This window comes from Phalacrocorax aristotelis, chromosome 4 (assembly GCF_949628215.1).
Source record: "Phalacrocorax aristotelis chromosome 4, bGulAri2.1, whole genome shotgun sequence".
In the NCBI taxonomy this organism is placed as follows: domain Eukaryota; kingdom Metazoa; phylum Chordata; class Aves; order Suliformes; family Phalacrocoracidae; genus Phalacrocorax; species Phalacrocorax aristotelis.
In genome coordinates, this window is record NC_134279.1 from 57,050,955 (window position 1) to 57,067,491 (window position 16,537).

Here is a 16,537-nt window from a genome sequence, read left to right on the forward strand (position 1 = left end):
GTAAGAGGTACAAAATGAAAACCGGCATTGCTGAAGCTGATGGAGCTTTTGCAGCTGACATTAGATGAACAAGTTAAACGTCACCCATGGTGAATACTGTTCTATATTTCAAAATCTGAATAATCTACTTTAATTTCCAAACATCTGATGTAATAGTAAGTGATTTCGCTCGCTGATCTACATTTTATGATCCTTTTCTCCCAGATAAGCATTAGATTAGTCTCATGGTGTCTAAATAGACGTTGGCGCCTCTAGAGAACTAAAAGATAAATGGAAATGGAACACTTAGAGAAGATGCTTTTTTTTCATTTCCCCTTCAATTTTCCTTTTCTGGGATAATAGAGCTTTTTGACTTCTCCGAAGTCTCACCAACCTTCCACTATATTTGCATTCTGTTACAGATTTATTTATATTTAGCATTTTTCTTTGGCCAGCAGAATAGGCTATGATGCTGGATTAGTGCTTTATTCATAGTAGGATTTCAGATGAGTCACAGATATATCTTTGCAGCAGCTGTTGCAGACCTTGTAATGCCATTAGGCTCTGACTCAGAGAGATGTTGCACTGGCGTACTGTGGCTATAGTCTCAGTGATCTCTGCAACACAGAAGCCACACAATGTAGATTATGGGAAAGTATCATTGACATTTTAACGCAAGGCATGTCCTGAAGGCATAATGCACACAATATACACTTCATAACTTTTGTGACCTTTTCAGAACTTACGTGGAAAAACACTGCAGAGGATGAGGAAATTCTACTTGCAGAAGTTTGTAACGGCTTCCTGTCAAAAAAGATTCACTTCCTACCTGATGGCAAAAATAATTTCCTAGCTCATGGGTAAAAAAAGAACAAAACACAGAAACAACAGCAGCGACAAAAAGACTTCCTTGCTCATAACAAAAAAAAAAAAACCAAACCAAAACAAAAGAGAAAGTAAAAGTAACACCTCCTTGCTGATGATTGAAAAAGTTTCCCACTTCCTTACTCATGGTAAAAAGGCTCCGCAGACCCACTCAAACCATTTAATGTCCATGAGAACTTTTAGAGGTCCTGCTGAAAAACTACACATTCATACTACAGAAGAAAATAGGTCCTGTGTGATACTAGAAATTTGGTCAGGAGTTTAGCTGGATGTATGCAGAGGATCAAAAAGCATCTTACATATTCCCAACGGTGTTATAAAAGCTACTATTTCTGAGTTCTGGGGAAGAGTTATCATAAGCTTAGGCACAGATAATGCTTGGCATTTTCAGCTTCAATGCCAAGAACTCTGCTAAGCTTCCACCCTTGAGTGATGCCATCGGTACAGAAATATTAAGGCCATCTTTACCTCTAAGGTCTTGTATGTTAAACTGACACACTCAGCTAAATTCAGATTTAGAGCAGATAACCTGCTACACCTGGTAATAGGTACATTAAGTACAGTCGCTTGTCCTAAGTGCTCAGTAAGTAAGTGCTGTGATCATCTTGTTTCTGCCAAGTCATCCAGTTAGATGGCAGGCATTACTTTGGACTAACGGCATATATATACCTCACTCCTTACACACCTTTCTAACACTACACTTGCCACTCGGTGCTCATTTCATTTGATTTAATTCCACTGCCTTTATCTGAGTATATCTGGCCTATTAAGATATAAACAAGTAATAGAGGACATGCATACAGAGATTTAACAGACTAAGCATGTAACAAGTTTTGTTTTGAAAAACAAAAATAGAATAGTACGTAATTGTTATAGTGTGAAGATACATAAATAAAAAGGGAGTAGAGGAGAATGAGCTAAATCATTTGTTACACTGTTGATTGCCCAGACTGACAGATATTTTTTGGCGTGTCAAACATCTCAAAAATAAAACATGAATTCTCACCTCCCTAACACAGAAGTATGGGCATCTGTCATGTTATATTCACTCGATCTATATTAGAACCTCTTAAAGCTTTTCAGAGACTCCTACCATGCTGCACGTTTTCATTTTGCAATGAACCCAGCACAAGGACATTATTTTGTTTAAAGGTCATGCAAAGCATTAGCTGAGTACACTTTTTAAGAAAACTGTTTTGTAAATGCACAAGGTTAGAGTATTTCATAAGGGCACAGTGTTGCAAGGTTTTGCGTACACGAGCGAGGACCTCATTCCCCAGATTTGTCTGTATTTATCACGTACATAAAAGAGAATACACACTGTAAATGCTTACAAATACATCAACACAACAGATCAGTCTATCAGATAGATAGATCAAAACAATGTTGTTCTATAATGGTAAATATTACCTCTGGGCAACTAGGTATACATTAGATCCAGCGTGTGCAAACAAATGGGTACTGTTAAACCCTAAGTGGGATGTTTTAGTTCCTTACAGTGGCTGTTCAAAAGCTCCTGAAACCAAATATGTCAGAATCTTCTTTTCTAAATGTGTTATGGCTGCCTTTCTACCTAGGTAGTCTTATAGCTGTCTTCACTGTGATACTGCAGAGTGAAATGAATGCTGAAGACGGACTTTACTGTAGTAGAAAATAAAATACCATGTCATGTACATTAAACATAGGCTATACATAACTACACTCTTCATTTAGTAATAACATTCTTTTAAAGATTACATGGCAATGGCCTTCTGCCCTTCATCTTTTTTTTTTAACTGCCCCACACTACCTTGCTCTAGAGAGGACAGAAAGAAGATGGATAATGCAATTGGTAAGATCATTCCAGAAAAATACTGATATATATCATGACATTATTTGGAACTCTGCTTTTTAGTCAGAAGCATGTTTTTGGTTTGTATTTTACTGACTAGATAGTAACATGATGGTTTCAAAACTACCAAAAAAATCTGGGCAGTACCCTTGCACTCCTAAGGTCAACAGCAAAAATGATGGTCATGTTCAATGTATCTAGGATTTTGTTCTGAGCTTTTCTTTTTATTGAAGGATGTGGAAGATGTCAAAATACAGTTTTCACAAAGGCGGTATGAAAACGGAACTTTTTTGGGAACTTGGGAAAAGATGTTTGTGATCAAAGTCTAAACAGGGCAGTGTTTCATTGAATCTGTAAGGTTCAATGGGCAGCCTGAATGCTGCGACTTCTAACTTGTGACAAACTGGCTTTGTAATCTTTACAGTGAAACAAACACCCTCTAGAACCAGAGACAAAAAAATCCATTGTGCAGGTTATTTTCACTTTTCATTAAAACTATCAGATTTAAATCTAAACCATCTGATATCTTGTTGTCAAAGTCATTCTTTTACAGTTGGACTAGCATCCTCCTGGAACCACTTGCTGAAGCATGCAGTAAACTCTATGAGTATCCTGACAGCCGAGAGTTTCAAATCTTACCTGTTGCCAGAGTTGTTAGACATTTAGTTATTACCCGACCAGGTCAAGAGGTGAGACTCTAAACCAAGGACTAGGAAAAGCACCCACCCCTGTGTCAAACACCAGACATTTGTCCCTGAGTCTGTAGAAACCATGAGCTTCTTGAGTCGTGGAAGAGGTGTAGTTTGGTAGCTACTTTACCCATTGTTTTAACTCCCAGGGCAGGCTTGTCTTCCTTTGATATGTACAATGTTACCTTTTCTCCTGTCTTCCCTACCCACGATTATTTCCTGACTCCAGTCCTCATTGCTGCAATCACACTTCATCCTCCTTGGCACACAACCGTCTCCAGAAGTGACACTGAAAAGCACAGGAAGTTTAACTTTTTTTCTTGGTTGAATGTTAATCTAGTAATGGCCCTCCTGATACTGGAGAAGACACTGAGAAGAGCTATTACAGAAGGGAATCCTGCTCTCTCCCTGTAGTCCTGCGACAGAATATATCTGGCAAACTGCATGACCTTCAGAGATTTGGCTGTCAAATGCTGACTGCACTGAGAACCTGCAAGCTCAGATTTTCAGACTCATGGCTCGCCCGGTTTCAGTTAACTTTACTTTCAACTTCTTCTGAGCAACGTCATAAAGCATTCCTCTGACAATCACGTAGATCACCTCCACCTCTGCAAAGGCTCTGCAGTTTCCCAACTAAATGATGAGTTAACATTTGACATAGGAGTCCTGCACCACACACTATTTTCTCTCTCTTGTAAGACTTCCTGATATTTGGGTGCAGTGAAATCAGGGACAGACAAGAAGGCATGGAGATCTGTTTCCAAGCTCAAATCTGCTACACTGCAGGACAGAGTGACACCTGCTTGCTCTCTTCAGATCAGGGAGCTCACTCATGCTCTATTTTGCTTTGTTTAACAGAATTTGTTCCAGTTTGGGTGGATTTCAGATTGGTGACGCATTTTTGGTTTATGAGTTCCTTCTCTTGACTAACATTTCAATATTCCTACTACTATAGCCCCTGGTGGTAGCTGTATTGGTAGATATTTAAATCTGTTCTAAGTGCTTTTTGTAACTGACTGCCTGGAAAACTGAAAGCATTTATTTTGCAGAGGTTCTCCTTATTCTCCTTACTTGTTGTCCCAGAAACATGTATCTAATTGGATATGAGTATTTTAACAACGTTATCGGAGAAGTATCTGCAGCTGTTTTAAATTTCAACTTCAGGGGCCTTGTTCACCATCCAGTTATTCCATGTTTACAGTGTCATAACATCTTTAAAATCAAAAGTGTTAAAGCCAGCATAAAATGGAGGAAAGCAGCAGCAAATTATACTATTGCTATCAATGTAAAGCCATATAACTTAAATTTGCACCAATTTTTTAAAGTTAATGTAATCACCAAGCAGCAGCATTAAATTGTCGTGCTGTATAATTAAGACCTGTGTATGCCACCTGCCATTACCCTTTCAGGATTTTCTTACATAGTTTGCTCTCACAGAAGAAACCAGTCTAATATAAACATCTGCATTTTGTTTCTCTTCTGTGGTTTTAATCTAGTATTTGCATAAGCGTGTTATTAGCCACGAAGAGGCCATCTGGCTGGCCACACTCTTCCTGATCCATTTTCTTCATGTGCCAACACTGCTTGCTCTTGTGCCATTTTCTTTATGTGACAAATCTCCCCACCACAAGACTATACTGAAACTACCAACACGACTGTTTTTGTTTCTCTCTGCCGAGCAATGGATGCTTGTGCGTTTGTCGCAGCTTCACAAACCTCAAGGGATGTCTGCAGAATGCTACGATAGTCTTGAACCCACTGTGAGCGCCAAGTAGTCTGGCAAGAGATCAAACCTTTGCCTTGTTTTCTGGCAGAGTTTTTATTTCAGGCATGATGTTCTTCCTCCTCATGTTTTCTACAGCTGTGAGTGACTGTCAAGAGTGTCACACACAGAGCTGGACTTTCATGTTCTCCTTTAGCTGTCTGCTTCTATATAACTTTGCTCTTCCTGTTTATCCTGTTGTAGCAAACAAGGTCCTATGGGTACAGCAGATAGGTACTGGCAATCCTGTAAGACACTGTCTCTACTGTGGATCTATATCCACTATCCACTACTTAAGACCACGAAAGCCCAAGACGATGGTCATTTCAGCGCAGTCTTGCATGGCATTGAACACCTCCTGTAAAATGCTGAGCACTGCTGTTAGCACTGCTACTGAGGCCAGGACCCCACTGTAGTGGGGCTGGCACTGCCCAAATGAACATCAGGAGAGAAATTTTCCTGCAAACAGCTCAAAAAACAAAGAAGTTTAACTGAAGCAGCCAGAAAGTGCTTATCCAAGGTTACACAACAGATCCCTTGGCACACTCAGGAAGAGAATATAGGTATCTCACTTTTTCACACTTCTTTAAAGGTAATAGTACAAATAAACATGCAGTCCCCAAATATGCATCTCTTGCTATGTCATAAAGTTACCCTAAAATACATTCAAAAGATAAAAGAATGCTCCAAAATTGAAAATTTGGAAGTCATGTGACAACTGCTGTAAAAGTATACAGCACAATCAAGGCAGCAGAGGTCCCCAGGGATGTCTTCTCACATAGCCTCTCCCCGTTTACATTCATCCCATCATTCTTACATGCAAATTTAGTTATGGGAACGCCTGTTTTGGGCAAAGATAAATAACTTCCCTTCCCTCCACGTGTAAAAAAAAAGAATATGATGCCCATGATGCCCACCTTCTTCTCAGTAAAGGATAACAAGGTGGATTTAAAGAAGTACTGATACCTTCACTTTTGTTGACCAGAAGGAATGTTCCTGGTGGCACATTTAATAGTATCTGTACTGTCTTTCCAAGGCCAAGCCACAAAATAGACCAAGAACTGACCATAACTGCATCACACCATCAAGGACATCTGTAGGTTGGCTGCTTCCAACTACCACAGTTCCTTTTAGCATGTGAGACCATGTCTTTTCAGGACCTAGTGTGCCTGATGTGGGCTGTTTGATGCTGCCTGATACAGGATGCTCACCAGAGAACTCGTCCTTGCAGATTTCCATTGCAAGCAAGGGTGAGTTTGGGTCTATGCTATGGAACTACATACCCCTAAGTCTTTTTCCTCCAGTGCCTTGAATGTGAATCTAACAGTGTATAAAGGAAATTTGAGTAAAGGACACTTAGGCTTAGGTGTAGAGCTGGGTCTACAAAGAAAAGGGTATTAGAGATGTAGCCTCTATTTGTTACACTCTGGATCTGTTTTGTTTCTGTTTGTCTGGGATGTTTTGCTTTCCTATGCTTTGTTTATGCACTCATACACTGCTACAGCAGCTGAGTGAGAAACTAACAGGAATGCCTTCACGGGTTGCTATAAATCAGCCTACAGGTTGAATTATCTGAGGTGTTTTGTGGTATGTTCTATATGTCTAAACATCCACTTCAGGTGTTTGAGGTTTCTTTTATTAACATGTCTTGCCTCAGGGAAGGAGAAGTTTTGTCTTTCATAATCATAAAGGATTATACATAATATACATTTACACTGGCTTGTACAGATCAGACAAAGTCTATAATGAAAACCTCACAGCCTGTTTCTACAGGTGATCTATTTTTAAGCCAGAGGGATAGGATACAGAGAAGTTAAGGGCAAAGCATCATTACATAAACAACAGCAAGCAGAAAACAAATAATTCTTCATATCTTGCAGTGAGATAGTGATAAGTACATGTGAACACTGGATAGACTTTGCTGGGTGACAGAGTATAGGATAGTTGATGTATTTGTTGACACATTTGGGCAAACAAAAGATCTGTTGCTTTCTGTTAAACCACACAGAGAACTGTCAGGAATTTCACTGGGAGTACTTGAAATGTCAAATAATTTAAATAAACTTGCTTTGGAGACATATTTGTCTGAGAAGACTAAGCAAACCTAACATGAGAGATTTCAAAGTTTTGAAAATAACGATGAGTTAACATCTTGTCACCATTTTAATGGCTTCATGCAGAATTTCAAAGCACTTTATCTGATCTGCTTACAAACTAGAGAGCACAAGCTTATGCTTAGACATACGCACAATGGATTTAAAAATCAGTACACAAAGCCTGCAAGTGTTATCCTTTCAGAGGGTTAAAGAAGGTAAAGAAAGCAAGAATGTGCTTTTGCTCCTTGGAGCACACCACTGGTTTATGCTTCAGCAACACCATACAGTCTTCTAGCTGATAGGCAAATTACAGGCTCACCTAAGCTGAAATGGTTGCTTCCCTGTACATTTTTTAATTTTAGATGTAGCTATTTATAAAATCTCATTAGAAACTTTCCATGTTATGGGACTATTTTATATATTAAACCACAAAGGTATTGGCTGAAACATTATGAGAGTTTGAGATTAATTGCACAGCCTCTAGTTGCTGCAATATCTCACGAAGCAGAAAAAGACATAGGCCAGAAATCCTTTCCAGACAACTCTGGAAAAGAAGCAGCAGTTACAGTGTTAATTTTCCCTTCCACTATTGTATGAAACCTGGCCCCCTGTTTTCTGATAGTATATCACAAAGGAAAATTGCACCACTTCATATACTTAATAGCATTACAGGAAGACTCTAGGTTAAATTTTTATATATCTAAAGTTTGGGAAAACATCAAGCCTGCAGACCTCATTTTCCCTGTTGATACATGCAGTCATTTTAAAGAGAATATTTCTTACTCTGGGAGGCTACTACAGTGGACAGCTTGTATATTGTAAATAATGTAAATTTCTGCCTTTAAAGTTCTAATAAAGTAAGTGCTTATACCATTTGCAAGAACAGATTTCAGTTGGGTTAAGTAGTCTGTACCACTGAAGGTCATTAGAGATGAACCGGTGAGATAAGACTACCTCATCATAGCTCAGTCTAATCCGTAAAACTATGAAGTAGTATATGTGATATTTTTGACATACAAATAGACTTCTAATCAAGGCAGGCCTTTCACAATTTTCTTTTACTAGCTCAACATTTCACCTGTCATTGCAAGGCTTTTTCTCCATCTGAAATAACTTGTTCTTCTCTGCAGATATGCAATTTTTCTGCATATTTTTTAAAAATGAGGTTTCTGACCTCTTTTATGCCCAAAGTACTGTCTGTTAATAAATTAATGGTAATAAATTGCTATCGGTTACACCAGACCTTCAAAATATTTCAAAATACACATTGAAATCAAAGAGGAAAATCTAGAATGTCATCTAATCTTTAAAGCACAATGTAGGCATACTGTTTAATTTACACCTTTGCTGGAAAGCTGACTGGCTTGCTTCCGTTTTGCAGCCTTGTCGTGCACATTCCAAACAAGTGGCAATCCAGAAACAAATACTGGATGACTTAAATACAGAGCATACTCTCGAGTGTGTAAATTGAGCAGATGCTCAGCTTAAAAAGCTGCAGAAGTCTTTTCTGACCTGTTTCTATCGAAATAAGAATGGTGGTGTGTGGAGACAGAAACTGCCTGAGTGACATAGGCTATATTTACTACAGAAGAGGTGAAGGGACGGAGCTCATATACTTGTTTTCCGAAGAAATACAAGGGCCAGTTGGTTGTGCCAACAGATCTTGTGGGGGGAAGGGAGAAAGGATAGAGGTTACTGGGCTTCTCCTGGCATAATATTGCAAGTGGATGGAGACTGTTACAAAATGTAGCGGTTCAGTTTCCTATATTTGGGTGACATCTGGATGAACTCTGTGTTGTGTAATTAAATGGTTAAATGTGTTTATCTTAGCATTGAGGCTTTGTTGAATAAAAACTGGGAAATTTCATAAGTAACAGTACAATTTAACAGAGCCTCATTTATTATTTTTTCAAATATTATTCATACCAAAAATAAAAAAAAAGGTTTTTTCTTTAAAAAAAAGGGATATTAAGCATTCACAGTAACTCAAAAGTACACCATTAATAAAGCTACTAATTTTGTCGCTGTGCTATTTTGCAATAGGATAGTGGCCTTGTTTGTAAAATAACTACTGACAGATGTGAATAAGCACTTGGCAGCATTGTTTTAGCATCTTCTGTACTCAAGTGGGTAAATTTCTAGTTGCTGAAAGGTAATAAGTGCCACTTGCCAGGGATCTTACAGCCAAAAATATGTTTATACATAAAATGGGATTTGAAAGTGGATTTAAGTGACAATCCTATTTGCCACCAGCATTGCAGTGATTTGGGAGAAAATACATGTTGACTGGCATGTGCATAAATTTATAGTGAGTTTCACAGTCTGGTTGCAGCCTTTTAACAATAGTGTAGCTGCTATGAATTGCAAAAAAAAAAAACCCCACACAGGATCCTTTTTCACAGAAGGATCCTATTTATGCTGGGAGGGTTATATATATGTTGAGCCTCCTAAATGACTGCTTCAGTCAGGCTTGAGTGGAATCTCAACACAAAACCAAAAGCTGTTTCTTACAGAAAGTAACTTGCATCAGCCAAGCGTGTGCCCACGGCTAACTTTGACCTACACTATTTCTTAAAACTGGATGAGCAATGCATGCAGGCATTTTGTTTTTCCAGTAAAAAAGTATGAATAGAGATCTTTCTATAGTCTTTGTTTTTGATTCAGAAAAAAAAAGAAAAAAAACAACACGACGACAAAAACACAGACAACCCACACAGATTGCTGCATAGGATGATGCAGAAGAGCATTCACTTTTGAAGAGGAGCCTCCAGCAGGTTTTCTGGCCTGGGAAAAAAGCTGCATTTATTTCTCAGTGCAGTCTTCTGTGAAGCAAAGTATTTCTCTTTCCTGGTATCTGAGTTTGGCATGTAAGAAAAACAAATTCTTCGTTCACTTTTCTCTGTAAATGAAGTGCTGCCTGACCGATTTACACAGATTAAATTTATAGAGTTTTATCAATCAAAAGACTGATACTGTTGCTGTTAAGAAAGACAATACATATTTTCTCATAGCATGTATAGATGCTCAGTAAAGAAATCAGCAGCAATCCCCTGTCTATAATCTGAGCGTATTACATACTTTCTGGAGGACGCAATGCTGGCCTTTAGCAGACATGTCAGCCTCAAATCCTCTCCAGATTCGTTGGGCAACAGTGGCTTTATTCTATTTCATAACTTCCATAGCCCTCTAGGCAGTCAGGATGCTTTATGCCCGACTGAAATGGACGCAAAGCATAATTAAGCCAAGAAGACCTACAGCTCCAAATCCCATCACCTTTCTTATTCTCTTCTCCATCCCGTTTTTACTGTGGCTATTTTTACTCAGACATAGGGAAAACATGCCAGAGACACATTTCTCAGCCTGTTGCAGTTGCCCGAAGTGTCACGTTAACAGTCTAGAAGTAAAATTACGGCTGCTGCTTCAGCCCGAGGCATCTGCAGCTGGGACCTCCTTTCCACCAGCCCACACAGGAGGAGCGCTTGGATACACACTGACTCAGGGCTGTCAAACTGCGGCACTCTGATTTATGAGAGATTAAAAATAAAAAGCCGGGCGAGAGTTTGAAGGCTGCCTGTCAAACAGAGAGCGGCACCGAGCCTCCCCCCGCCTCGGCGGGGGGCTTTACAGCAACGTTTCAAACTCCCTCTCCGGATGCACGCCTCCCGCCCCCCACCGCGCCCTTCCCTCCCTCTACACCTCGCCGGGCTGCCTAAGACATCAAAGGACGGAAGGAGCCCGCCCTGCAGATAAACACAGCCGGGGTCCGCGGGCTCCCCCGCCCGCCCTGCTGCCCGCCGCCCCCCGCAACCCCGGCCGCCGGGCTGCGCCGCCCCAGGGGTCGCCGCCCTCCACAGCCCAGCCCGCCCCCCCTGCCCGGTCCCCCGCCGCTTCCCGCCCCGCCGAGGCTGAGCCCCGCTACCCCGGCTGCCAGGAACGGGAACACCGGCCAGCCTTCCCCGGGGCTCCCCCGCCCGCCCGGGCAGCGGCCCGGGGCTCGGCGCGTTCCATTCCCCTCGCGTCACGGAGGGGGGAACGACATATCGGGATTCCTTCCCTCGCTCCAGAAGCGGCACCCAAGCCGCCCGCAGTGCCGGTACCCGGTTAGGCGCAGCGGCCCGGCAAGCCCGAGCCCACCAAAGAGGGAGATGGCGGCGGGACGAGGAGGCGGGGAGGCGGGGGGGGAGGCGGAGTTGGTAGGTTCCGGAGGGGGCAGGCGAGCGCGGAGCGCCGGCGCCCCGGCTGTCAGTTAGGGGCGGCGGCGCGCGCGGAGGGAGGCGCGGCCGGCGCGGGAGCCTGCCGCCTCGGGCTGCCGGAGGAGCCGCCGCCGCTGCCGGGACCCGCCGCCCTCGCCCCGGGCCTCGCTGCGGCGCGGGCGCAACTCCGGCGTGCGGCAGGTGCAAGGGGTGCGGGCGGAGGCGGCCGCGCCACCGCCCCTCGGCCGCCGGCGATGCCGGCCGTGCAGAAAACGGTGTCCGAGATCCGTTCCCGCGCAGAGGGTAAGTGCCGCCCGGTGCCCGCCTCTCCCCGGCCGCAGGGAAGGACGGGGGAGCCCGGCCGGTGCTCCGCGACCTTCCGCCTGGCCGGGAGGGGGCGGCGGGGAGACGAGGCGCTGAGAGCCGGGGGTCGGACCGGCTGCTGCTACGCCGCCCGCCGCGACGCCCCTCACCGCGGCCTCCGGTCGCGCCGTGCCCGCCGCCTCCCGACGCCGGCGGGGCGGTGGGGGAGGCGGCCCTTGCATCGTCCTTTCTCCCCTCACCGCACACCTGAGCGCGGGTCGGGGCTCCCCGCAGCGCCCGGCCGGTGGGCGCTCGCCGCCGCCGGGCGCCGATCCCCGGGCTGGGGCGTGAGCGGCGGTGGCGGGGCGGCGTTCGTCGGGCCGCCTCGTATTGATGGCTCCGCGGTGTCTGCCGGGGGCGGTGAGCCCCCGGGCAGCGGTTTGCGCGCCGGCGGTGGCAGCGTTTCAGGGCGAGAGGCTGTCTCCTTTTCCCCGGTGTGTCTGGCTGCACGGCCCGGCGGCCCCGGGCGGGGGGGCAGCGGCGGTCGTGCCCTGGGGTCTTCCTCCTAGGAGTACGGCGGCATACCCTCCGTATGTCGTGCGTAGGTGTGCGCCCGTCATCGGAACTAAGCGTTTCTGATACAGGGAACGTGCCCGAAAGCTTCAGACCATGCTGGTGTTTCATGCCTAGCTAAGGGTTAGGATTGCTTGTCTTCAGGTAACAACGTGTCAACAATTGCCTTGTAAAAAGAATCACTGCAGTGAAATTAATATAATATTTACTGCACGTAAAAGTAAGATTGGAAATCACAGATACCAAAGCAGCAGTGCAGTGGGACAGCCTATGATTTTTGTTTGTTGTAGGTAATGATAGCAGTGTCACTGTAATGACACAGGTCTGCAGGTTTTAGCCTTTTGTCTGAAAGTTTTTCGTGCTTAAAGCATATAAGGTTGATTATTGTTGGGCTATGTAGGGAGGTAGAAACTTTCTCCCTGTTATCTTTCTTTCTTCGTCCAAACAAAGGATTTTAAAGTGTGTGTGTGTGCTAGGAACAGCATGAAGAAAGATAGATTGGAAGTAGGCTGCTATCTTGATGTTCTTTTCAATTTCTCCCATGTTACATGCCTTCCTCCCCCAAAAGTAGGTTTGTAGGAGGTCTGGCTCTGCCTCCACCTAGGAAATGTTAGCTGGCCAAGAAACAGAAGAATGTATCTTTCTAAGAAGAAAGGAAGAACACACAACCTTCCACTGACACTTTTGAAATGCATTTCCAACCATAGCAGCCATGCTGCTATACCCACAGTGATTAGTAAATCCATATAAAGGTACAGGTTAAATGTCCAAATTTTCAGTGCTTAATTTCAGTTCTTTTCCAGACAGTTGGTTTTCACTGCAAGCTTAGCACAAATAAATTGGGAAAATTGATGCTCTGTTTAAAATGATCTAATTACATGAATCTGAACAGTTAACTAAATAAAAAATGTAGTGCTCCCTAGAACCTAAATGTAAATGTCTAAGATGTGCAGATGCAGTAAAAGGGGGGAGGGAAAAAAGTCTGGCTTATTTGAATAGTGTTCAAGGTTGGTAAAACAGTTGAATATAGGGTTTAAGAGGCTTCTCAGAATTACTTTCTATAGGACTGAAAATAGGTATGAAACCTCTTTTAAGGAACTTTTGGAAAATTACGTGATAGCAGTGGAGTTATTGACTCATACTATACCATATACAGTGTTACTCAAAGGAAAATAATTTTTAAAACTGTTACTATTTTCTTACTCTTAGATCAATGTGATGCTTACTATTCAGTTCACTTTCTAGTCAGTTCACTCACAATGAAACCAATGTCAATGAATCTCTTGCTTCCTTTTTTTTTTTTTTTTTTTCACATAAATGGCTTCCAAGTTCTAGTTAGTCCACGTGTTTGGGCTGTATGGCTGGCGTTTCTAAACAGTTCTTTGTAAGTAGATGTTACCACTTTCTGAAAAAGTGATCTCCAGAACTCTGCAATGTGGGTCTCATCCCTAGCATTTTACAGTGACTTAAAGGAACTGTAAAACCCTAGCTCTGGCCATCACACGAGGCTCACAGATAAGCACTGTGATAATGCTGCCTTCAGAGACCTCCACCAAAGTCTCACCCACAGTGCAGAGTAGGAAATTCTTGTTATTGGCAGGGTCCCCCTGTGTTCTCTGGAATTCTCTGGTAATACTGTAATCACAAAGAGCAGCTTCCATAAGTGCTGTTACGGCATGGACCTTTCCTTAGAGTAGCCTAAGACTTGTGGGGATCTGATAGACAAGCTTAATATTACTTCCCTTTTTCTAAAATTCTTGTATATCTTTGAGGTTAAAACCTCATTTTTCTCTCCTCATACTGCAGCAACTAATTTCTGCTTCAAAGACCTTTTCCATGGATCATGAGCTACCCTATCGGGCTGGACTGTCTTGACATCATCTCAGAACTAAGCACACTCTGACATGAAGAGGTAGTAATAATGTTATTAGAGAAAATCAGCTGTTGTGGTTAGATAAAATAAACTACGAACTGTCAGAACGATGCACACATGTATCATTACCAAGAACTGGTTGACAGTTGCACAGTAGAATTGACACTATAGTCTATAAATTACTACAAAATAAAAATTGTAGTTGTTTTAACATCTGTAAGACGTTACCTGCATAGAGAAAATAATTTGGTTATAAAGGGAATACTATTTTCGTGGCATTCTTCCAGACCTCTGCAGGTTCTTGTGCTCTTCACGGCTGATCAAAGATAACCAGGCATGCTTATAACTATTTGTAAAAAATAGATTATTATGCCTATTATCTCTGTCGCAAAGAACAGCACCTGCAGTTTCCTGTAAGCCTAGGAAACACTGCTGTTCCAACGTGGTATGTGTATCAATAAAGTCTCACTCAAGGCATGGAAGATCTGGCCCTCCTAAGGAATTTAGGAAATTGCTACATGTGTTTTCGCTGCCAGTAACCTTGATTCAGAATTGTACTTGGGCTTCAGACTTTTGGTGTTGTGGAAATAACATCAGTGTCATGTATTCTGCAGTTGCAAAACACGTGGGGAATCTTTGAATAGTGTAGCCTACGCCTAGCTTTATTAAATACAGTAATTAACTATCCTTATTTTAGCTATATATAGCTGCACAGTTAATATCTGCATCCATTAAATAATATGAAATGGGATCATTCAAAGCACTTTATTTCTTTTGAGAGACTCTGGGACAGTGGAGCTGTGGTTGGCAGTTCTCATTAGGGTTCTCTGAAGATTGAAGCATTAACACTTTTCCTCCGTGTGTTGGTGTAGTTCAGTGTTATACTGTTATATATAACTATATAACCGTATAACCATAGTTACGCTAGGCCATGGAGAGGGTGTAGAAATTTGAGGGGCCATAGTGTTGTCTACCAACAACAGTAGGTAATAACTAGTTCTTCACATTAGTGGGGGTAAATACCTGTATGAAAATTAGGTGGAGCTGAACTTGTGCAAGATGAGATGACCCTCATATGAAGTGGGAAGGTGTTTTTAAATTCTGTAGTAGTCATCAAATTATCTTCAGTGGACCATCTGCTTTTTGTAATGCTTAATATATCCTTAGGTGTTTCTACTCATGGACTATAGGAATGTATAGCACTTTACCAGATGTAGTAGTCATTGTACCCACTTGTGTCTGGTTTGTTTGTTGCCAAGTCTGTTTTGCAGACTATGTTGAGATCCCAGTGCTTCACAGTGGGGGGGGAAAAAACTTGGGTTAGTTCTAGTGCAGGCTTGGCCATCTCAGTGGTGCCAGCAGGTTCAAGCAGGTCATTGCAACTCCCTTCTGTGCTCTGACTCCTCAGAAGGACAGACTGATGGATCAGGTTCCCAGTGCCAGTTCTGTCATCGAAGGTCTGTTGCAGCGTTATGACAAATAACTCTGTAGGCACCTTCTTTTTCGTAATGATACCCTCTTCGAACTGGGCTGCCTTTTTTGGGAATATGGGCTGGCAGACTCACTCATGTAAGAGGGTCTTGGCTACAGCACCAGCTTTCAAAGCATTTGAATGCTGTACTTTGAGAATCAAAAAAATATTTATTTTTTAAAATTTGATTTTAGTTAATTAAGGGAAGTGAATTAAAATCCTGGTGATTTGAGTGAGGGTTTTCTTTCCCTCCCTTTCTTTCCATGTTACAGTCTATCTGTATTTACCTTTGTCCATTTCTTGTAAAAAAAATGAGACTGGTTTGAGAAATGAAAGCTGAAACGGTTAAACTATCCTACCTGAAGGAAAATTTGGGTATATGGAAAATAATTGGACCATGTGTACTCCTTAGAATTTTTTGTTGTTGTTTTACTAATTTAGAAACTTTATTATCAAAACTGGTTTAGGAAGAGTCCCTGCAAATATTGTATGTTAGAACAGAGTTGCTTCTTCCAAATTTATTCTTGGAAGCAATATATGGTCTTCAATGGGTTCTCAGGTTGGAGAAAGCTCAAGTTGGTTGTTTGGCCCCTTTTTTTCGTTTGTTTCATTGGTTATTTATTTATTTAGGCTTTGTTGTTGAAGGTGTTATTTTTGCTGCCAAACCTGAAAATGTATTCTATGCAAAACACATATTTTGCTATGGTTTTTTTTTCCAGGTACAGCTTGTACCTTGCACAGTAACTACCCAGTCTCCCTATTTTCAGGATTCACAGCAGTTCTGTTTCTAGTTTCTTCTTGCCTTTTCCCACTCTTGCATATAATTTACTTCCATCCTTTAGTTTTGAACAGATTGAAGGAAAACCTGAACCAAAACCTTGG

At 42.3% G+C, this 16,537-nt stretch overlaps 1 protein-coding gene across 1 annotated transcript in view; it reads left to right on the forward strand.

Annotated features, from left to right (window-relative positions):
- Positions 1 to 11,347: 11,347 nt before the first annotated feature.
- ATP8A1 (ATPase phospholipid transporting 8A1) overlaps positions 11,348 to 16,537 on the forward strand; it is a 125,568-nt gene continuing 120,378 nt past the window's right edge. Inside the window, exon 1 of the mRNA XM_075091581.1 lies at positions 11,348 to 11,738. Within this exon, the coding sequence (XP_074947682.1) occupies positions 11,690 to 11,738 (49 nt within the window). The 5' untranslated portion in view covers positions 11,348 to 11,689. The remainder of the gene's footprint in view (positions 11,739 to 16,537) is intronic.